The 24935-nt window shown below is 41.1% G+C and overlaps 1 protein-coding gene across 18 annotated transcripts in view; it reads right to left on the bottom strand.

Annotated features, from left to right (window-relative positions):
- The window catches only part of Dtnb (dystrobrevin beta), a 207203-nt gene that overhangs the window by 149556 nt on the left and 32712 nt on the right, over positions 1-24935 (bottom strand). For all 18 annotated transcript variants that reach the window (XM_031356373.1, XM_031356381.1, XM_031356374.1 and 15 more), the window contains exon 5: positions 7757-7842. In XM_031356373.1, the coding sequence (XP_031212233.1) occupies positions 7757-7842 (86 nt within the window). The remainder of the gene's footprint in view (positions 1-7756; positions 7843-24935) is intronic.

The following is a 24935-nucleotide window of genomic DNA, read 5'->3' as shown; positions in this document are numbered from 1 at the left end:
GCAGGAGGCTGACTTTCCTTGAAGTTTTCGCCTCAAATACCGCCATCACGCAAGTGTGCGTGGCAGCTCACAACCATCCGTAACGAGATGTGACGCCTCCTTCTGGAGTGTCTGAAGACAGCTACAGTGTACTTACATATAATACATAAATAAATCTTTTTTAAAGAGTTATAATTTATAATAAGATAAAAATAAACTACTTTAAAATATCAACAGACAGAACAATATATACCAACTTCAGAAACATTGGCTAGGTGTGGTAGTTGGGTACGGTGGTGTTTCCCAGGGTCCAATACTCAGGAGGTAGAGGCAGACGTTCCATGACTTTGAAGACATCCTGGCCCATATAACAAGCTCGAGAACAGCCACAGCTATATAAAAAGACTGTGTCCCTAATAATCAGAGAGGAAAAAGGAGAGCAGGAGGGAGAGAACAAATGAAGTAAGAACTTTAAAATAAACATATTAAAAGAGGCATTGTCACTATGAAACAAGAGCACACACAGGGGCTGAGCCCAACTCAGAACAGAGTGCTTGCTTAGCTTGCATGAGGTCTAAAGCTCAGCCAGAGTACCCTTCCCAAAAGAACCAAAAGTCCCAAGAAAGAATGAGTAGGATGCAGTAGAGATCTAAAAAGCTAGCATCATAGGTATGGTAGAGGACAGAGTGACAGATGGACAAATGCTACAGGGGGGAAGGAAAGGCAAATGTGTAATTCCCCCAGAAATAGAAGAACTTAGAGATATTAAATTATATGGGAGAAAATGAACACACAAAGTAAGACAAGGAGCGGAGGGTGTTCAAAGGCAGAGCACTTTCCTATCCTGCATAAGACCTGGGTTCAATTCTCAGCAAAACAAACATACATTAATTAGAAGACAGTGCAGAAAGGTCAAGTCACAAAAAGGTGTCAAGAAGTATGCTGGTGGAGCTGGAGAGACGGCTCAGTGGGTTAGAGTACTGTCTGTTCTTCCAGAGGACCAGGGTTCAATTTCCTGAGGCCACACAGCAGCTCACACATGTCTGTAACTCTAGTTTCAGGGCTCTGACCCCCTCACACAGACATACATGTAGGCAAAACACCAATGAACATAAAATAAAAATAAATTTTATATTAAAAAAAGAAGTTTTGGGCTTTTGTTTGTTTGTTGAGACGGGAACTTAATAGGTCCTATGTTGGTGTAGAACTCACTACATAGTAAAGAATGCATGTGTACTTTTGGTGGCTCTGCCTCTACCTCCCTTGCCACTCCAGTTTTGGTTTATGTGATGCTAGGGAGTGAACCCACCCCCAAACAAGTCTAAAGAAAAGGAATTTAGTATCTAGAGCTTAAAAGAGAAGATTTGGAATAATGAGGAGGAAGCAGGATACAGATGGGATTTAGAGCCACAATCAGGCAAAAGAACCCAAGTGCCTCTCCCTGAGATTCATAGCTATGTCCTCATCTGCTGGTAACTGAGAAGCCGGCACTGAAAGAAATACTCTGACTTGGGCAGAACACTGAAACTGAGAAATAAATATGGTATTTCTGCTATGAAAGGAACTCTGAGAGACAGAAAAGTTGAATTTGATTTTAAAATGTTTAAGTGGAGATGAAGTGTTTAAAAGCTACCTCTCAGGATTAGACAACTAATGGGTGTGACGAAGAGAAGATGGAGAAGATGTAAGCAAAGCTGTGCATACAACAGAGTATGGGTTATAAAAGTGGTGGCCAGTGATAGGGAAGAGAGATCAAAATCAAGATATTTCAATGCTAGTAACTATATGGGATGAAAGGAAAACCTGACTGAAACAAACAAACTGGAGATGGGTTCCATTGCTAGTATCCACACAAACTGCATGGGGCCTACCATGTGTGCAAGTGAAGCCTGCCTGCAGTCAGTACTGTGGCAGAGAGTGACTGCAGAGAGCTGGGAGATGCTTAAGCTCATAAAAGGAGGGAAGAGTAGGTGACTTCATTTTTAAAGAGCTGGCTGCTGCTATTCCTGTGAGGAATTCAATCACACCTTAACTCAGAGTGAGAACAAAGGGTCAGTATGAGGTGTGGCTGACACCTCAGGACATCCATGTCACCTTCCATGTCATGGTCCCTTCCTTCTCACTCACTAACAGAATCCTAACAGTGCTTTTTTTTTTTTTTTTGGCTTTTCGAGACATGTTTTCTCTGTGTAGCCCTGGCTGTCCTGGAACTCACTCTGTAGACCAGGCTGGCCTTGAACTCAGAAATCCGCTTGCCTCTGCCTCCTGAGTGCTGGGATTAAAGGCGTGCGCCACCACTGCCCAGCTGAGTTTGCTGGGTTTTTTTTTGTTTGTTTGTTTTTTTGTTTTTTTGGTTTTTTTAAATGTCTTCCTGCCTCCTGTCCACACTGTAACTCTGGAATAGATTTCTGGAGAAGTGTTGGTTTCCTCTGAGGTACCTTCTTTCTCTCTGCTTGGAATGCATACCAGAGCTCAGGATGTAGAAATCATCTTATTACCCTAAGGAGGGTACCACCCGTCAGAGCAGGAAGATGGACGGAGTCTGATGATGATATCCTCAGGTCATGGGACCAACTTTGAACTCAGCAGCCTCTGGACTTACTTTAGCATGAGGAATATAAAGCCCAATGTATTTAAGTCAATGTATTAATCAAGTTTTCAGTTACTACTAAATGTATTCATATACATTTATACAGTCAAAGTTGTCTTATTCCAATAAGAATAAGTAACTTTGTAACTCATAGCCAGAATAGAAGCAGAATTTGAGATTTTAGCTGCTACATATGTACCGGTGTGCAGTATCATGATCACAAACACGTATAGAACACACCAACAAGTCTACATCTAGTTCATTTAAAAATACAATGAGAAAAATAACCAGAGAATCACATGACACTCACAGAAATGTATTATTTTCAATTCCACTCAGTTTCTATGTATGGTGAATGGATTCAAAGTAGTAATTTTCTAATCATGAAAAGAGCACAGATTGTAAGGGGGTGGGGGAGGAACATGTTTTAAGGAAAGTACAGCTAGATCCAGAAACTGAAGGCATAATGAGGTAATTCGTTACTTCTTGAGTTACTGGTTTAACTAGTGGGGGTTTTTGCTTGGTTTTGATTTTTTTAAATAGGCTTCCCATATCTGCAGAAAAAGTGGTGCAAAACTAAGCTAATCTCAAATGAAGCATAGCAAGTAAAGAATCTAAGTAAGTGCAATTTACTACTTGCATATAACAAAGCTGAAGCAAATAAAATTCAATAAAAACACCAAGAACAAGGGCTTGGTTACGGTAATGGAGGGCGTGTAACAGGTGTGGGACCACAGGTTCCATTCTTAGCACTGAAAGAAAAAATATATTAGTTCTCTAATTAAAACCCCATCCCTTTTTGGTATACAGGATGAAGTTTCTATTTATACATCTCTGAAAGAAAGTATGCCAGTTCCCCAACAATTGTTCCTAGCTGAAAGATAAAGTGGGGGTAGGGGGAAAGTAGGCTTTATCCCTTGTGGAAAACCCACAACTGAGTCCTTGAACGTACATGTCTCATGCAATTTCTAAAATACTCCTTCCCTGTGTAACAGGTACAATCTACTGACCTAGCAGCAGTACGTTTGATTTTTTGTTCCCGGTGATAACAACCCTTTTTCTACTGACTGCCTCCATCTGTCTGCATCTCCTCCTTTTGTCCTCTTGAAACCCATGACAGACTTCTGCAAGGTGACAGGACTGTTCAGTCTAAAGGGGCAAGTCCATTAATGGACAGACATTTTCCTTTTACATGAATGTTCCCTGGCAAAGGTGACTCCCAACTCCTGCCATCGCTCAGCCAACTGGGTGACTTAACCAGGAAAGCTGTGTACACACACGTTTATAAGCACTCACCATAACTACGTACAAGGCATACTGCATTCTCAAATTGGTTAAAATTCCATGTCGCTGTTGAAATCACGAGAGAGGGGCTCATCTGAAGCGTTTGCTGACTCAGCCACACCCACCTTACAAAGAGTTCTTGGCTTCTGTGATGGCTGTTCTTGGATGTCAACCTAACTACATCTGGAAATAACTAAAACCCAGGGAGCTGAGGACACCTGTGAGGGATTTCTTAATTAAGGCATTTGAAATGGGAAGACCCACTTTTAACCTGGATCCTCTGAGGTCGGACGGTCCACCTTTATCTGGGTCACACCTTCTTGTGGTAGTCTATATAAAGGATGGAAGAAGGAAGCTTCCACTCTATGCCGGCTTTCTGCTCTTTCTGCTCTATGTCGGGCAAGTCCACACCTTCCCTGGCATTAGAGTCTTCGTCTTTGGAATTCTGTCATATACTGAAAACCATCTGAGACAAACAGCCTCATGGACTGAACAACAGCTGGATTCTAGGATGTTCTGTGGGTAGGTAGCCATTGTTAGGTTAGCTGGACCACAGCTGTACGCCATTCTAATAAATCCTCTTTATAAATATTATATATGTGTGTCTGTGTGTGTATATTCATTCATGTGTGTGTATGTGTCTGTGTGTGCATGTGTTCTGTTCCTCTAAAGAAGGCTGACCAATACAGCTTCTCTTAATTTTTGCTTTTCATGTTTTTATAGTTCATAAAGTGCAGATATAGAGAACATTTCTTACTTGCTTCCAGTTCTAAAACATTCCAGTTATTCTAGAAATGCCAAATGCAGGCATCACTGATGCAGATTAAAAGAGAAGTCAAGAGCTGGCTAGCAGCTACCAGTGAAGGTGAAGGTGGAGTGACAGGTGATTAAGACCCAGGAGAAGGAAGATTTTCGAACAGGGAAACTGCTGAACTGAAGCCAGAGGCCTCTGCAGCCTGTTACTGAAACACCAGAAGCAAGCATCCGAAACAATGGGGAGAAACGTCACTTCTGAGCAGACAGAGCAGAAAGAATGTCAGGTTAACTTTTCTCTACTCAAAATGCAGTCTTCCAGAGATATGTATAAGCCACATATTCTGGCACTGCTGAAGCCCAGTATGCTCAACAGGAAAACTGATGTTAGCATCCTGGTGTATTTAGACTGTCTGAGGTTGAGGTGGGCGCATCCTGAAGCCAAAGAGCTGTAGGCTTCATGTATTACTACAAGCTCAAAAAAATGGGAAAAAAGAATGAAGCGTGAGGTGTGCGTGTTTGTAACTCGAGGCACACCTGTTTCCCCAAGAGTCCACTAAATAAATAAAATCACTTTTACAGTCTTTTCCATACATCTGTTTCACTATTTAACAAGACTAGCTTTTAAATAAAGTTTAAAGTAAACATATGAAAAAAATATATAAAGTAAACAAATCATTTGCCACTTTTAGTGAGACTAGAAGGGGTTTAAATTAGTCGCATCAAGTATGAACTAAGTCTGCTTTTGGCTTCAGTCTGCAGTGGCTGCTCCACTCAGGGTTGCTCATATTGAGTTTTGAATCACACTTTAACTAAAGTCTATACTCTGATTAAAAGTCGCTGGCATTTAGAATCCTATGTAAATTACCTTTTAATCCAGAAATACAATCCTAAGGACCATGATAAGGGACATTTCTACAAATGTCTTATAGATAGAAATACTCAAAGCATTTCTGAAAAATCTAACACATTTCACACCCCAAACACAAATGTTTGTTAAGTTATTTAAAATGTTATTTTGGTATTAAAAATATCAAATTTAAAAGATATTTTGTAGGAAGGGGTATACTGGAAAGAAAACCATTTGCTTTCCTGTAGAAGATCTGGGTTCTGTTCATAGCACCTACATCAGGCAATTCACAACCTCCTGTAACTCCAGTTCCAGCAGATCTAGTACCATCTTCTGGCCTGTGAAGGTACCTGTATGAACACGGTGCACATACAAATAAGGAAGCACAAACATAAGCACATAAATAAAAATAAATGTCTGTAAAGGTGGAGGGGAAAATAAAGGAAACTTTTTAGTTAAAAAATTCTAAACGGCAAGATGCAAAGGGATTTAAAATAAAAAGGAGAAATGCTGAGGTGTGGCCCACTCAGTAGAGTTTACTACAGTGAGACCTTTATTACAGGAACAGAATGCAGTCAGAAGGAAGAGGCTGGACCATGCCTGGAACTAAACCCACAAACAGAAGAAAATAATAAAGTACACTGAGTGGATGCTACCAAGCAATGTCATCCCTGTCGGCTGCCTATGCCATTACTCAGCCACCTCAACCAAAGAGAGCACATCGGGAAATGGGACACTCAGGTGGAAAGATTCTCATGGCAGCCAAAATGGAGTATTCAAATACTGGTTTCTGGGTTTTTTCCCATAATAACTGCTTAAGCACAATATTACATTTGTGATGTTTCTCTGCCAGTGGCATACACCAACAAGCAAGTCCAAAGCCAATAGAGAGCTCTAAAGATCGTGCACCCCTAACACCATCCAATTAGCCAGTAACAAAGGACACAACCAAACAACAATAAAAAAAAAAAAAAAAAAAAAAGAGCACAGGATAGCTGACCCCTGAACAGTATAGATTTCAAATGCTAAGGGCCACTTAGATAAAGATGTTTCTTATTCTTTCTTTTTTATCCCTTTTTATGGAGTTTTTTAAAAAAGAGGTGATATGGATGAAATTATGTTTCATTCAAACATCAAAAGTTAGAATTCTGTCTTCTTAAATGATACTGGTATCTGTATGTGCACACCCTGGAACTCACAGGGACTGGTCACCTCCTCCCACAGTGTAGGTTCTGGGGCCATTAGGCTTCCAACAAGTACTTTAATCTCCCAACTCATCTACCTTGGCCCCAACACACATAATTTCAACACTTCATTAAAACCCACAGCTTTGCTTTCATTTCTCTGAAATGTGGCACCTGACCCTAAGGGTGTCTCTGCTGTGACAGTAATTAGCACAGTGGAGAAAAACAGTAGCTTAAAACTAGGCTCTAAGCCTGGCATGTTGGTACCCGACTTTAAGGCCAGCACTGGGGAGGCAGAGACCCGAAGGATCTCTGTGAGTTCAAGGACAGCCTGGTCTACAAAGAGAGTTCCAGGATAGACAAGGAAGACACAGAAACTCTGTCTCAGGAAAACAAAACAAAACAAAACAAAACAAAACAAAAAAACAAAACACCTAGGCTCTAACTATTTAGATGATACCCCACTGTCACCCTCTGTAGAGGGAAAGTGCTACCCAAACTGATAGCTGGGTAAGTAAAGACCACACACAGAAAAATACAGTTATAAATTTCACCTTCTCCGACTTGATCTAGACTTCCTCTTATACTATCTACTGAATAGTGAATGAAGAAATGGTGGCCCAAGGGAAAAAAAAAACAAAACAGAAACAAACAGCAAATAACAGCAACAAAAAGAAAAAGGGCCAGGCTGGGAGGGAGAACAGGCTGTCAGTTTCTGACTACTAAGGAAGAGTTTGATCCCAGTAAACATCACCTGGTGGAGAATGGAGTTAGTAAGATAGCTAAACTTGACTGAACCTAATAAAAGTAATTAAACTTATTTTTTTAACTAAAAACCACAATCATCTCCAATCACATTTCTACCAATATGTAAGGCATTTTAAAGGATTTTTTAAATGTCAATCTCATTATTCTGAACTTCAGTTTTCTCACTTTAAAAACCACTAACAAGGAGGAAGTCTGCCTGTCCTGAGCACAGGTGGCACAGCTCATGGGTTTGGAGTCAACTGTGAAAATGTAGCCTCATCCCAAGTCCTGTACACATTCATTCACTTAAAATTGTTTAAACATCCTAATTTGAAAACAAAAACTTTCTAATAATATGAAAATACTTACATCTCAATTTGTCCAGCATTTTTCCACCACACATGGTTGCTAACATGGCTTTAACTGAAAACACGGTCAGCTTGCCTCGGCCCTCACTGCAAAATAAATAATAGAAATAATTGCTATCTGAAACCACAAAAGCAATCAAACACGTCTCTAAATACTGAACAAATGATAAACTGATTCTTGCCCTTAAATACTTTAATTTAACCACATTTATAAACTCTGTTTTTCATTCTGTGAATACAATTTAAAAACATGCCCCAACATCAGGATAACAGCAGTTTATCTAAATACCAGGTGCACAGTGCTAAGAAAATTTCATACAATGTTCCCCTTTGTTTTTCTTGTAAATCTTTATGAAACAATGTTAATTAAGTATTTACTCTGCAAAGCCCAAGCACATCTGTCGCATGTCCTTACGCCACAGTGAGGGGGAGGGGAACACTGGAAAGATGAGAGGAAGACAGGATGCATGCTGTGTACCTGCAGCAGAGCAGGGCAGCCCCAGAGTGTCACCCTTCAGTCACACCTGCTGCCACTGCAGACAGAGAACTTCACTAGCTGCTTAAAGTCAGCATGTGCAGGCTAACAGTGGGTCTTTGAGGTAATCTTTTTTTATTTTTTTTAAGATTTATTTATTTTTGTTATGTAACTGTCTTCAGATACACCAAAAGTGGACATCAGATCACATTATAGATGATTATGAACCACCATGTGGTTGCTGGGAATTGAACTCAGGACCTCTGGAAGCAGTCAGTGCTCTTAACTATGGAGCCATCTCTCCAGCCCCTTCAGAAATCTTATAAAGTCTGTGATCACAAAGTTTCACAGTAACTTAGAGCAAAACAGCTATGCAGTGAAAGAGATTACCATGTTGGTTTTGAAAAGGCAAACACCCTGTTGTATTCACAGAGCCTAGAGAATGTCCCCCAGGCTGGGGATACAGCTTAGTGTGGAGTGAATCCATACCTGAGGCCCTGGACTCGATCTTGAGCACTAGGAAAACAAAAGAAACCACAGTGCCTCCGCTACCCAACCTTCCTTGTATTTGAAAAGATCACATCTGAAAAGAGGAACATGGTCTATAAACCTTTTTAATTATAGCTGAGTTGGTTTTGTTGTTTTGCTTTGTTTGTTTGTTTGTTTGTTTTTGGGGTTTTTGTTTTGTTTTGTTTTTGAGACAGGGTTTCTCTGTGTAGCCCTGGCTGTTCTGGAACTCACTCTGTAGACCAGGCTGGCCTCGAACTCAGAAATCCGCCTGCCTCTGCCTTCCAAGTGCTGGGATTAAAGGCGTGCGCCACCACTGCCCAGCTATAGCTGAGTTTTTAACTATGACATCTCAGTGAATTTATTCATCAAACAAGAAACCATATAAGTAACTAAAATGAGGAAGGGGTTTTTACAAATGTATAATTCTTCAGAAATAAAGACAATATTCTATTTGTAAAGCAATATGGGTCTGGAATGATGAGAAATATTCCTCGTCAAACAGCCATTCCATTATATAAAAGAAGTCAGTGTCTAAAGAATCTTTACTTGAGTCTAAAAAAATGTACTCTGCTGGGCAGTGGTGACGTACGCCTTTAATCCCAGCACTTGGGAGGCAGAGGCAAGCAGATTTCTGAGTTCGAGGCCAGCCTGGCCTACAGAGTGAGTTCTAGGACAGCCAAAGCTACACAGAGAAACCCTGCCTCAAAAAAAAAAAAAAAAGTAAACAAATGTACTCTATTTTAAAATTTTTGCATGAGGTCTTCCTGTCCCTCGGTGATTTGGAACTCATCATGATACACAGGCTGGCTTTGAACTCAGAGCAGTCCTCCTATCTCAGTCTCCCAAATGCTGGAATTGCAAGCATGCACTGCCACACCAGCATAAGAGCATGGACTTTTCAGGAGGACCAAAATCTTCTGTGGAGAAAAGTAAAAGCAGCAGCAGCAGCAGCGTAAGAACCGGCGGGAGCTGGAGGATGCTGCACCGGGCGTGAAGAGGAGGTTGGATGCCGTGGCAGGCAAGGCACGGGCCTCATGAGAGAATGTCCTCCCCAGCACTGCCACGCCTCAGACCTCAAAGTGACTACTAACAATAGTTCTAATGGGATAGGAAAGCAAGTATTATAAGTCTTTGCGCATCTGGTGTTACCTAGACAAAACAAGCAGGGGAGGTGGTGTAGCAATGCAATTATTTCTCTATGTCTACTGGACCCTTAACAAAAGAAATAAATACACACAGGATTTGGGGGGTGAGATGCAAGGAGATAAGTATAGGAGATAAAACCGTTCCATTTTCAGCCAGGTAGTGGTGACACACACCTTTAATCTGGAGACAAGAGGCAGGAGTACCTCTGTGAGTTCAAAGCCAGCCTGGTCTACAGATCTAGTTCCAGTACAGAAAGTGTTACACAAAGAAACCCTTTCTCAAGAAAATGAAAACAAAAACCATTCAAAAATGCTAGAATGACTGCTGAAGACAGCACCTACACATCTCACTGAATATGGGGAAGTCATGGTACTAAAAGGCATTCTGCCCTCTACTATAGAAGAAAACTAAGCAGCAGCCCAGCTACAAAACCTTCCATCTACAGTGGTGACCTATCTCCATGACAGTTGTAGGAGTAACCAACCACTGTCCAGTTGGATTTAAGGTTCATTCCATGAGATGGAAACCATTTCCAACACTGCTCTGGTGGCCAGGAGCCCAAGACTAAACAAGGGCCTGAACCTAGGGGAAAATGAAATACTATAGTTCTGCTAAAGGACATAGCAATAAAGTGACTCCTAACAACATTCTGCTATTTTGGGTATATTTATGGGTATAAATTAGTGTCTCACTTACAACCAGCATCAGAGAAGCTTCCTCCTGCAGGAAATGGAAACAATACAGAGACCCACAAGTGAACAAAGTGCAGAGTGACAGACGTTACAATACTCAGTCCTGAATGGGATGCCTTCACCAAATCAGGGCTCCCCTCATGGCTCAGGAATTATGTAGAAGACGAGGCAGATGGATTGTAGGAGCCAGAGAGGTTGGAAGACATTGAAGAGACACAGCAGGACTGACATGCATATGAGCTCACAAACTGTGGCAGCATGCACAGGTCCAAGTTAGACAGAGTCCCAGCACTGACAGCAAAAGTGGACACCAGCCCCAATACTGAATCCAGAAGCTAGCTCCAATTGAGAACCACTGTCAAAATAAAATTAGTTTCCTCCACTGGTGTTCTCAGGGTATAGAAGCACACTTAAGGGAGGTCCATGCACAGCAGTAAAGAACCAGCACAAAATGAACTCAACAGGATTTTTAGAGATATTTTGTCTCATAATACCTTATCTGGTCATTTCTACCATATTCACCTTTTGTTTACTTATTATGATTTTCAATTTTGTATTTTATGGTGTGTGTGTATGTATGAGAGAGAGAGAGAGAGAGAAAGAGACAAAATATCTATGTTTTTCATGCTTTCTCTTTTTTCCTTTTCTTTTTTTCTGTGTCTACTTGCTCTGTGGCTTTGCTTTTTTTAAATTTATTTTTATTTCATATGCATTGATGTTTTACCTTCATGTATATCTGTGTGAGATTTTGGATCTCCTAAAACTGGAGTTTTAGACAGCTTTGAGTTGCCATGTGGATGCTGGGAATTGAACCCAGGTCCTCTAGAAGAGCAATCAGTGCTCCTAACCACTGAGCCATTTCTCCAGCCCTATTTGCTTTGTTTTATTCTCACTGTTTTTTTTTTTTTAAATCGGCCTATTTGTTTTCTAAAGAGTGAGAAAACATGTCTGAAATTATGCTAGTGACAAGTTTATCACAATTTCATGCCTGTAATTACAGCTACACAGGTGGGGAAGATTTGGGAGTAGAAGGGAGAGGAAACTGGGATCAGAATATACTGTATAAATAACATTACTTTCAGTAAAAAATATTAATTTTAAAAACTGTTAGGTGATTGTGGCATATGCCTTTAATACAAGGTTTTGGAGGCTGAGGTAGGTGGGTCTCTATGAGTTTGAGGTCAGCCTAGTCTACAGAGTTCCAGGACACCCAGGGCTACTGTCTTAGTCAGGGTTTCTATTCCTGCACAAACATCATGACCAAGAAACATGTTGGGGAGGAAAGGGTTTATTTGGCTTACTTCCATATTGCTGTTCATCACCAAAGGAAGTCAGGACTGGAACTCAAGCAGGTCAGGAAGCAGGAGCTGATGCAGAGGCCATGGAGGGATGTTCTTTACTGGCTTGCTTCTCTTGGCTTGCTCAGCCTGCTCTCTTATAGAACCCAAGACTTCCAGCCCAGGGATGGCACCACCCACAAGGGGCCCTACCCCCTTGATCACTAATTGAGAAAATGCCCCACAGCTGGACCTCAAGGAGGCACTTCCCCAACTGAAGCTCCCTTCTGTGATAACTCCAGCCTGTGTCAAGTTGACACACAAAACTAGCCAGTACAGCTACATAGAGAAATCTTGTCTCAGAAAACAACAAAACAAAACAAAACAAACTCCCTAGAATGTCTTGAAGCATCCACTCTCATTGTCACTTGCTGCTCATCTCCAACTGCAAAGGACCAGAAATTGCCAAATGTCCACGAATAGAAGACTGACTGGATTAGCATTTAAGAAGAAACAAAAGTTATGGAAGATGAGGAGTTAGTGCCAAGGGCTGAGGGTGCACTCAGGAGGTCGAATGTTTGCCTAGTATGAACTCATGTCCTGGGTGGCACACCTCTCTGATCTCAGCACTCACAAGGTGGAGGTAGGTGTTAAGGTCATTTAAAAGAAATAAATCCAAGAAAAACACTATTCAAAGCAGACAGCAAAGCCAGGCTTGGTAACACACTCCTAAAATTTCATCTAAACCAAAGACTTTGAGGCAGTAAGTTTGCCAGCCTGAATGCAGCAAGAATCTGTCTCAAAATAAAAATAAAGAAGGGCTGGAGATGTAACTCAGTGGGAGAACACTGGTGGGGAATAATGCACAGGAAGAATAAAGTGAGTGACAGAGTACTATCTAGCTAAATGTATAAAAAGGAGAGAGAAAGAGGAACCAGACACAGATGGCTCAGTGGTTAAGAGCACTGGCTGCTCTCCTAGAGAGTCTGGTTTTGATTTCCAGCACCCACATGGCTGTTACATTTCCAACTCCAGTTCCAGGGAATCTGAAGACACTGCACACACATGATACACAGATGTACATGCAAGCAAAGTAACCATACACACAAAACAAGCTTTTAAAAAAAGAAAAGCTGTATTTCCACATATGTACTGTACACGCAGAAGTGATCTGTAAAACAGATACTGAAGGAGACAAACAAGAGGAGAGGCTGATCACTTCTCACTGCAAAAGGTTCTCAAGCCAACTACCCAAGCATCCATTATGACTACAGAAAACAAAAACAAACAAACAAACCCAACAAACTAAACTCTGAACAAAAAAAAATAGAAAATGAGTAAAATCAGAAAACAATGAAACTGAGAATAAAAACGGAGACAGGGGTCAAGAAAAGCAAAATTTAGGCCAGCATCGGGCAGATACCAATTGTGCCAATAAATCTCTAGAAAAATATGAAGACAACAGATAAAAATTAAGAATGAAAGCAGGCAGGGCTTGGGAAATGTCTCCATGAGTAAAGTGCTTAATAAGCCAGCGTGAACAGCTGAATTACCGCTGCTAGCACCCACATAAATAGCCACGTGTAATAGCATGTATCTGACCCCGACCAGAGGAGGTGGAACCATTCGAATCACAGCCTGATACCACCAACCTAATAGTCAGACCAAAGGACTCAGAAGCCAGTTTCAAGACCCAGGTAGACAAATAACAAATACAGTTTACTGTATAAATCAGGGGTCCCTGTAACTTCCTCGGTGGACTTGACCAACTCACAGAATTTAGGGAAGCTATTTATGTTCACATATTTATCCATAGGGAACACAATGAAGGATATAGGTGAATAGAGGAGTGTTGAAAAGATACATGGGATCCTCATGGGAATGGGCGCAGAGCTCCCTCGCCCTCCTCAGGAGAGGAGTATGTCAAGCTGTCCAGAAGCCCTCACACTCATTTTCCTGGGGGTTCATGAAGCTTCATTATGTACACAAAAGTGATTAACTCGGCTCACTCCGCAGCACCGTTGTAATGCCCAAGATTAGAGATTGGAGCTGTGAGTTCCAACTGTAACCATACAGACTGGGTCTAAAGCAACCAACTTCCACACTGAGGTTATCCAGATGGATAAGAACAAAAGAGGTTCTCACCCAGGAGATTCTGAGGAATTTGAGAACTGTATGAGATATCCCAGTGACTTACAAAACGTATCAGGAACCAGCATCAAAGACTACCAAAACAAAACTTATCTCCGAGCCCCGTCCCACCACCAAGGGTATTAGGAGCTCTATGTCAGGAACCAAGGCAGAGATTGAACATAAGAACAAGATTCCCCTAATGCCCATGGCTCACAGAAACTGTCAAGAGCTAGGCCACAGACCAACATGCATATTTCTTATTATCTCACAAATCTAAAATTCACAGCAGAATGTTTTTATGGAAATCAACAAAGTAATGGGGTTGTCCTGAGATTTTACCTCTTAAGAAGATGTCTGGATATATTCCTTGGTTGCCTAAAGCTCAAGATTATTTTTAAAACTCTTCCCATGATTTTGATATGCATCCTGAGCTGAGAACTACTAACATGGTGCTCAGGATGGCTAGCTATGTGCTTACACAATTTTAACCCTAAAGACTTGTGGACCACAATGGCCCACATCATTAATCCCAGCACTGAAAAGACAGAGACAGGTAGATCCCAAGTTTGAGGCCAGCCTGGTCCACAAAGTGAGTTCTCCAGGACAGCCAGAGCTACACAGAAAAACCCTGTCTTGAAAAACCAAAAAAGACTTTGCGCCGGGCGGTGGTGGCGCATGCCTTTAATCCCAGCATTTAGGAGGCAGAGGCAGGCGGATCTCTTGAGTTTGAGGCCAGCCTGGTCGACAGAGTGAGTTCCAGGACAGCCAGGGATATACAGAGAGACCCTGTCTTGAAAAACCAAAAAAAACCAAAAAACAAAAAAAACAAAAACAAAAACAAAAAAAGAAAAAAAAAAAAGACTTTGCATGCCTCTCAAATATCTCTGCTCCATAAGAGCTTCATATCCCTCACACTTACTATGATCCTTAATCTCAGATATCCCTACTTTCCTCAGCATTTAAAACTTCTTCGTGCTGGAGATATGGATATCTCAATGATTAAGAACACTGACTGCTCTTCCAGAGGAACTGGGTTCAAGTCCCAGCATACACAGGACAACTTATAAGCATCTGTAACTCCAGTGACAAGGGCTCTTAAGCCCTCCTCTGCCCTCCGTAGGTACTGCATGTACATGATACAGATATACATTCAAGCAAAACACCCATCACATAAAACACAATAAATAAATCACCAAAATGTTTTTTAACCCTGTTAACTGTATTTATGTATTCTCTTTCTTAGTATTTTAATTAATAAAATATTAAGAAATAATAAATAAAAGTGTGTGCTTGCTCCAAATCTCACTTTCTCCCTTCAAATAGACAAAATAATATCTATTCTGTGTCACAGAAAAGAAACTGATGCCCTGTGTGCAAACAGAAGGAAAGTACAGCAGCACAAGCCAGAGAGACAGAGCAACATCTAGCTCTTGAGTGAAGTGGACATGCCCTCCATATACTCACGACAGCAGTTCTTACTAATACTACAGAACTCTATTCTAAAAGTCATTCTAACATCAGCACTCATACAGCATCTTCCTAATCTTCAAAACATTTTAGAACTAATGCAGGGCTAGAGAGACAGCTCAGCAGTTAAGAGCACTGACTGCTCTTCTAGAGTCCTGAGTTCAATTCCCAGCAACCACATGGTGGCTCACAACCAACCGTAATGGGATCTGACGCCCTCTTCTGGTGTGTCTGAGGACAGCTACAGTGAACTCATATATATAAAATAAATGATTCTTTAAAAAATATTTTTTGCCAGGCAGTGGTGGCACACGCCTTTAATCCCAGCACTTGGGAGGCAGAGGCAGGTGGATTTCTGAGTTCGAGGACAGCCTGGTCTACAGAGTGAGTTCTAGGACAGCCAGGGCTACACAGAGAAACCCTGTCTTGAAAAAAAAAAGTATAAAAAATATTTTTCATCCTTTATTCTAATTATCCTTTGACTCAACTTATTATTATGTATTACATATAATATTCCTAGATTCAATCTTATATTCAAACAGAAAAAACCTAGAACAGCACTAAAACGCCACTCATTAGGATTGTTAGTAGTCTCCACAGCTGGTCTCTAACCAAGTGATCGACTCGTTTACAGAATAATGTATACCAGGGTATTTATAGGAAGAAGAATTTTCAACCACCCAGCTATCACCAGGAACAAGCCAGTGTGTGGCCCCTTCACAAATCATCTTGCATTTTTCCAACCATTTTTCTAATCCATGACAGCCACACAGCAATCTCCAGTCTCCCACCCAACAAACCATGTGCCAGCAGCACACATTCTCAGACCCACTGTGTGCCACCTGCTTTACTGAGAATGAGGGGTACACATCTAAGCATCAATGGGCTCTCAGTAAGAGAGAGAGTGTATGTAAATAAAGCTGAAGAAGTACCAAACTCTGGAAAAGCATGGGTATTTAAGATTAAAAGTAATGTAAGGGAGATAAATTTATAGAACAGAAGTATTTGGGGAAAATGCTGAGAACCTTTAGGTAGGTAGCTAGGCATTCTGAGAGTGTGAGGTGACCTCCAGCCTTATCATACCATCACATACAGGTTTAGACTCACAGTTTCTACTGTCAAAATGCTTACTGACATTCTTCAAAAAGAAACGCTGGGCTGGATGGAGGGTTGGCTCAGGGGTTAAGAGCACTGGTTAAAATGACCTGGGTTCAATTCTCAGCACCCACAGCTCACAGCCATGAGTAATTCCTCTTCCAGGAGATTGGACACCTCCTTCTGGCTTCTGTGGACACTGTATATGTGTGGTACACAGACATATATGCAGCCAAAATACCCATACACATAAAATAATTAAAATTTAAAAGTAGTCGGTTGTAGTGGCCTTAAATCCCACCACTTGGGAGGCAAGTGGATTTCTGAGTTTGAGGCCAGTCTGGTCTACAAAGTCAGAGCTACACAGAGAAACCCTGTCTTGAAAAACAAACAAACAAACAATAATGATGATGATGATAAAGCAAAATACCAAAGTAAAACTCCATAGCTTCTCCTTCTTCACTATCTGCTAAACCAAACATCAGCGCTAACCTCTCTGTCATGAGCATCTTTCTTGGCTACTCTCCATACTGTCCCCAAGCAAAGAAAGTGTTGCTTTCAGTTCTCTGACGTTCTTTTAAAGCTAAGCATTTTCCCTCTACAATTAGGGGCAACAAGAGAAACTGTAGTCACATAGAAGCTATACCCCATGATTATGTTCTTCATCCAACTGATTCTTCTGAGAAGAACTCACTCTTGACTCTTCCTACCAGACGTCTAGAATTACTCTATGGACACCACACACGTTCTATTACAACTGAGCAGTCAGTTGCCACTTGCCAAAGCCTGCTTATGGTCAAACCTCACAAACATCCATGGTTTACTACTTCTAATGTAAAATACAAGTTCCCATCACAACTAATTCTCTTCAAGCATGATTTGGAAGAAGATTCAGCACAAACCACGCAGCTCACTGACATGGCCTATCATAGCTGGGAGCTGATTGTAGGCCAGCATTTAAATGTAACATAAGAGTGTATATTAACCCTCTCCAAAGACTAAAATGAAAGGCTGCAAAGAAACTTGTTATTTCAGCTCCGCCCAAACAGCAGCCTGCACCCAGCACCCATCTCTACAAGGAGCAAGATAAGTCTCTACCTCAGGCTACTCCGTGACTCACTTCCACACACCTATCATTTACAGACTGACAATAAACCTTCTGAAGGGGGATCTTAATACCAACCCTGAAGAAACTCCATTCTGAGGTCTGTGCCAGCTAGGCAGACAGTGGCTCACCCTGAGCAAACAGTGAGGTGGTTTTAACACACAGGTCTCCTCAGAAGCATCTGCAGCCCTCATCTGTGCCCTCTGAGGGGAAACTGTTCATTTCAGTTTAATAAAGCCTCAAATTCTACCTATCATTTGACTAACTAACCTCATCTGGGCAATGTTTCCTTGTCCTGCAGTATCTATTAAGAGTTTGAAAGTCAAATTAATAAATACTTTTGACGCAAGACTACCAGGAACATTTTTTTACTTAAACAAACTTTCTGCATTTTAGCAAACAATTGTGGATGCTGCCAAACATAAATTAGTACTTCTTGTATGAAAATAGATTTGTACTTTAGAAACATTGTTACCAGTCCAATTATGCAATGTTGCTAAAAGAGCATTTCACTTTGATTTCCAGAAACACATATTTTTCCAATTAATCATAATTTTAAAAACTTCAGAGTGAATGGATTATGCAATAATCAACTGCAAGTCAAGAATCCACTTAAGAATGTCAAACAACTTAATCAAGTATAATAACTTCAAATATTACTTAATTTTCTCATAATCAGATACCTGCAGCTTTTCATTTCAGTCTTACAGACCCATGTTACGAATCCACAGCTGTACTTACTAAGGAGTCAAAGACATAGATAGAGTAGAGCCTCTGTCCTTGTAGAGTTTCGAGCTCATCCATTCACTATGGTGCTCTTAATGAGGCACTGCATAAATAAAGGCCAAGACAATTCTAGGTCCTCTGCTGGGCAGTGGTGGCGCATGCCTTTAATCCTAGCACTTGGGAGGCAGAGGCAGGCAGATTTCTTAGTTCGAGGCTAGCCTGGTCTACAGAGCGAGTTCCAGGACAGCCAGACTATACAGAGAAACTCTATCTCGAACCCCCCCCCCAAAAAAAAAAAACCCTGAGTCCTCAAAGGGACGAAAGAAGTTGTAGAGGTATCTTTTTAAAACGGACAGCCTGAGTAAAAGTTGAGGTGAACTCTGAGAAAAAGAGATCAGGAATTCTTGAGGCAAGATCAGGGTGGGGCTAGGAACAACCAAACTGTATATGCGGTGTTGGAAAAGAAGTACCTCAGGAGCTTGTGGAGTCTGGTGTAGGCAGAGGTGAGGATGGGCATAGGAGCCTTAGAAAGATTCTGACATGAAGTCGCATGGTTACTAGCCTCATCTGGAGAGTTCCTCTCATCAGAATAGGAAAAAACAAGACAAATAAACAAACAAAAAACAAAGGTGAGACTCAAAAGCAATGCCCTTAGAAAAAAGTATTTGTTCAGGCCTTTCTTTAACAACATTAAATATATTGTAATGCAAATGCAAAACAAACAAACAAACAAACAAAAACAAGTCTGAAATATTAGCTAGTACTCAGAACTTTATCCATCTGCCCCTCCCTACTTCAGGCTGACTGGTAGAGAAAAAGCTCCAGCTCCAGAATAAGACAGGAACGCTTCCGGTCACTTCTATCTTTCTGCTCCCAGGGATTCAGTGTTGCTCGGCTTACGTGTTATGGCAGCAGCGTGTCACATAGTGGCGTGCAGTGGTCTCACCAGAACCCACAGTTTGGCACCCAGTCTGCCAGGGTGTAGTGATGACACCCAGGTCTTCACCTCTCATTCTAAGGACAGCTGTCCACAGCCAACACCACTCACCCACACTCCACTGTGTCCAGGAAGCGTCCTAACAATGCTGCAGATCAGACCCTCCAGGGCTAAGTCTACTGTTATGGAAGGTTTTCCTACTCGAAGAACTGAAACTCTGGGTTTATGTGGCTTTTTCTTGTTGTCTTGAAGACATCTAAGAAAAAGCAGGGTTGCCTGTATAGACTGTGCCCTGGACTGTGAAGTGTCTGTGCGGCAGAGGACTGTACAGCTTTGCTTAACAATCACTAAAGAGAAACACTGGAACCTGACACTATGTTTCCAGCAACGTCCGTTCTATACTCCTGAATAAGCAGCTCCAATTTTAAGGAACACATTTGTTTTTGTGTACAACAGAGTAATCCATAGCTACTTTGCACTGGGGGAGGGAAGACACTCAGAGCCTCATGAATGCTAAACAAAGTTTTATACTGTTCTGTTTTAAACATTCTCTACTAAGAGGGAAGTATGAAATCTCTTAAATGTATCCAAAATAAACTTCAAAAATACAACTTTAAAATGATTGCTAGTGTGGTTTTCAAACTACACAAAAAATTTTCATATAACTCCATCATAAATTAGATACAGATGGTCCTCCAACTTGTTTGATTTAATGATTTTTTTTTTTTCTTACTTGATGGGTATGAAAGTGACATGTGTTCTAGAGAAATCTGACTTTGAATTTCAATTCTTTCCTAAGATAGTGTCCTGTAGTTCAGCACAAATGAGTGCTTGCTCGCTCGCTCTCTCTCCCTCTGTGCTGGGCAAAGCAAGGAACCATGGGATCACAATTGATGGGGCCTTCCTAAAAGATAAAAGTCATTATGCCAACAGTCAGAAAAAAAGAGAAAAATAAGAGGCGACATTTGAAGAAATAATGGGCTTCAAGAAATGACAAATTGATTCTAAACAATACTTCTATGAAGCAAAGGAAGAGAGAGAGGAGATAGGTGGGGACAGTAAGAAAAGGTGATCTGCAAACCCTCTGCATACCAACAAGAACAAATTGAGTTACCAACACAGGAGCTGCTGGAGGCTCAGGGAGGCAAGCCTGTGTACTCTACAGTAAAATCACTCTGTCCTTGCAAGGGACTGGGGTTTCTGAGAGAGGACTCATGTTACTTTGCATAGAAAGCACTGAAGCCCAACCTAGAGATGGTGGTATGCAAAGGATGTCAGGGTCACAGGCAAGGACAGAGTCAGAACTGGAACAAAGGTCAGCCTGGACTGCCAGGGTCTCTAGGCATCCGGCAGAAACATACAGATATCCCCACCTAGAGAAAAACATTCCCCAAGATCCCAACTGCCAAATAACAACAATTAAAATAATAATGCTACCATGTAACATCTGGTACATAATAAATAAAAATAACTCAGGTGGAAAGGCACTACAAGTAAAAATTAGAAACGACAAATAATACAAAAACTGCCATATAAGATCCAGATATTAGGCAGGCTGAGGTATATGTGTAAAAGAATGAAGCTTATCATATTCAAGGAATAAGAGACAGTGATAAAATATTTGGCAGAGAACTGGATTTTTTTTTTTTTTTTAACTTTAAAAGATGTGACTCTTGCTGAGCAGTTGGTTGTGCATGTGTTTAATTCCAGGGAAGCAGAGACAGTAGGATATCTGTGAGTTCAAGGCCAGGCTAGTCTACAGAGTGAGTTCCAGGACAGCCAAGGCTACACAGAGAAAAATCAAAATTAAAAAATTGTATTATTTTATTTTATTTTATTTTGAAAAATCAAAATTTTTGTCTCAAAAATCAAAATAAATACATAAAAAAATTTTTAAATGTGACTCTTAGAGATTCTTAAACTAAAAAGAAACAACTAACACTAAAAAGCTTAAATGTAGGTTAAACACTCATCTATAGAAAATAAGTACCTGGAAAATATACTAGAAGAAAAAGCCCAGAACAAAGCCCAAAGAAGAAACATGGCAAATTCACAAAAGATGGTAAGAGACAATATGAAAGCTATAAGAAGGAACACCATACCTCTTCATAGAGGGGGAGAAAACTGTAAATAATTATGAAAACAAAATGAGAAAACTAAGCATGCATCATCAAACAACCTATTCAAAAACCTAAACAGAATATAAGCAGAATAAATACAAAGAAAGTCACATCATGGCTAGGCCACACTAGTTAAAAAACAAATTGTAAAAGTCTTAGAGGTTGCAAGAGACAGCTTAACAACAAAGAAGCCAAGAGGACGTACTCAGTTAACCTCCACAGAAGCCATCTGAACAGAAAAAGCATTCCTGAGCTGGGTGTGGTGATGCACACCTTGAATCTCAGCACTCCAGGGGTAAAAGCAGGTGGATCCACTGTGAGGTGAGGCTAGCCTGGTCTACTTAGTAAGTTTCAGGAGAAGTAACATTCTTAAAACATTGGAGAGACCCATTATCTATTAGCAAGTGCATGCCATGTGAAAATATCCTTAAGAATGATGATCATACATAAAACTATGACACAGGCAAAGGAAAGCCTTCAGGCAGAAAGAAGTCATTCCTGCAGACAGCCATCTTAAGTCTACTTAAAATCAAACACATGGTGGTTATTTACACAACTGATATCTGTACTGGCTAGTTTTGTGTGTCAACTTGACACAGGCTGGAGTTATCACAGAAGGGAGCTTCAGTTGGGGAAGTGCCTCCATGAGGTCCAGCTGTGGGGCATTTTCTCAATTAGTGATCAAGGGGGTAGGGCCCCTTGTGGGTGGTGCCATCCCTGGGCTGGAAGTCTTGGGTTCTATAAGAGAGCAGGCTGAGCAAGCCAGGAGAAGCAAGCAAGCCAGTAAGGAACATCCCTCCATGGCCTCTGCATCAGCTCCTGCTTCCTGACCTGCTTGAGTTCCAGTCCTGACTTCCTCTGGTGATGAACAGCAATGTGGAAGTGTAAGTTGAATAAACCCTTTCCTCCCCAACTTGCTTCTTGGTCATGATGTTTATGCAGGAATAAAATCCCTGACTAAGACAATATCATTTCACTTATTAACGAACCTACTCATGAATTAAGTGACGTTGATGCTGTTTTATAAAAAGCAGTCTAGGGTTACTGAGATGGCTCAGCAGGTAAAGGTCTGACCAACTAAATTTGATCCCTATATGATGGGCGAATCAGTTCCTGTAGACAATCTTCTGACCTGCACACATTCACCATAGTGCAAACACACAGGGTGAATAAATATAAGAACAAAAAAATGTAAATGTCTGCTTAACAGCCAGGTGTGGTCATGCACAATTATCCCACCACTTGGGAGACACAGGCAAGATGATAGATTGCAAGTTAGAGATCTGCCTGGGCTACTGAAGAGAAACTGTTTCAACAACAAAAATTGGGGGCCCAGAGATAATTCCATGGTTAAGAACACAGGCTGCTCTTCCAACAGTCCCAGGCTTGATTCCCAGCATTCACATGGTGGCTCCCAGCTATGTGTAACTCCAGTTCCAGGGAATCAAATAGCCACCAGGAATACATACGGTACAGATACACACTCAGTAAAACCACTCACACACATAAAATGATAGTAACAGTAAAAAGAACTTTAAATGCCTGCTTAGTTTTAGAGATATACAAAATAAGAATGCACTATCCCAATAATATAAACAGACATAAATAAAAATACTTTAGAATCTTTCATTACTCAGGAAAAGTATAACAGTACCAGTTAATATTCAGCTTTGAAAAATCAAAAATACGCATGACAGTCACTAAGATCAAAGAGAAAGACATACAAATGAATTTTTTTTTTTAAATGGGCACTGGTATGAGAGTGTCAGATCTCCTGGAACTGGAGTTACAGACAGTTGTGAGCCGACATGTGGGTGCTGGGAATTGAACCTGGGTCATCTGGAAGGGTAGTCAGTGCTCTTAACCACTAAGCTATCTCTCCAGCCCCAAGATAAAATAATCATAAGGGTTATTACCAACTGTAATGCCTAACGGCCTTTTTACAATTAAAAAAAAACAAAACAAAACAAAACAGGGTAATGACATGCCCCTTTAGGAGGCAGAGGCAGATGGATCTCTGTGAAGTTCCAGGATAGCCAGGACTATATAGTGAGACCATGTCTTTGAAAATAATAATTAAAACTAAACAATACTCAGATTGTTGATTTTTATACATAGTTCAATGGTAGCTTGCATTCATGTGGCCGAGTTCAATCCCTATACAGAAAGAAGGGAGAGGGTAGGGGGAAAATATCAACACCAAACAGTACTTTGGTTATATCTTTAAATGTGAAAAATCTGAGGTTAATTGAGGAGGCAGGCAGTTCGTTTTCTTTTTTTTTTTTGAAACTAGGTCTTATGTTGTCCAGGCTGGCCTTGAACTCATGTAGCAAGAAGGACATGAATTTCTAATCCTCCTAGCTTTACCTTCTGGTGTCGTGATTATGTTCAAGTGCCACCCACCAGGCCTAGCTAATAATGAGTTGATAAACTCATTATTTTGAGAAGGAAGAAAGTGATAAAGCAAATCAGGATCCTACTCACCTGCAAGGCACAGGTCAGACAAAACAAAGATAAACAGAAGTTACTGCCAGTGTTCAGATCCTTGGAGCAGACGGGGGGTGGGGGGGAGCACATGCAAAATAATAATAATAGTAATAATAATAATAGAACTGGTGCTGTGGGAAGAGGGACTCCACAGAAGGTACACAGACTAGAGAGATAATCAAAAGATAGAAAAGACAGGACTCAGTAATTGACTGCATGTGGACTCTGGGAGAAGACAACATATGAGTGATTCAGGTTTCAAGTTTCAGGAATGGACTTGGGCCACTTCCTGACAAACATTCATGTATGAAGCTTCATGGCAATGAGCATAGAGCCACATAATGGCTCGCTGCATACCTAGTTTATCCACTGCCCACCACATGAAATCAGACAGTCAGGGTAAGAACTAAACTACCGTGTACCCCAGGGGTACACACACTGACAGTCTTAAGGGTAAGACATAACCCCTGCACACACTTGGCCCAACTGCTCGGGTCTGGAGGAAGCTCGGGTACTTCTGTTTCATATTTCAAGGCACTAGGCCTCTCCTTCTCTCCCTTTACCTAGGCATGGAAGGAAGAGGGTTGGTAGTAGCTGATGGCAGGCATTTTTGAAGTCAGCCCAGGATAAAGCTAACATAAGAAGACTAAGCCAGGAGCAGCTTTAGGAAACACAGCCAGAGTCAGCTACTGCAGAAGCACAGGGCTGGCATCCCTGCAGAAAAAGTCCTGTTATCACGGACTTTCTCAGCCTGGTATCTAAGACACTAACACACAGGCAGGAAACAGAAAGGGGATTGAAAGTAAAAGCCCCAGAACATAAACCTGGCAGGAAGTGAGGCAACCCTGCCATCCCTGCTGCTAGGAGCATGAATTTCCCTGCTCTCTTGTAGGCCCCCCAGCTTGACCAGACCACAGGACAGCAGCACCTGTGGTGTGAGGGACCATGGGGATGAAATGAGTTGTCAATGTTTCTACTGCTCCCTGTGGTCTTCACTCAGTCCTACACAC

The sequence above is a fragment of the Mastomys coucha genome, unplaced genomic scaffold, assembly GCF_008632895.1.
Source record: "Mastomys coucha isolate ucsf_1 unplaced genomic scaffold, UCSF_Mcou_1 pScaffold6, whole genome shotgun sequence".
NCBI classification, from domain to species: domain Eukaryota; kingdom Metazoa; phylum Chordata; class Mammalia; order Rodentia; family Muridae; genus Mastomys; species Mastomys coucha.
This window is presented reverse-complemented; position numbering and strand designations above follow the sequence as displayed.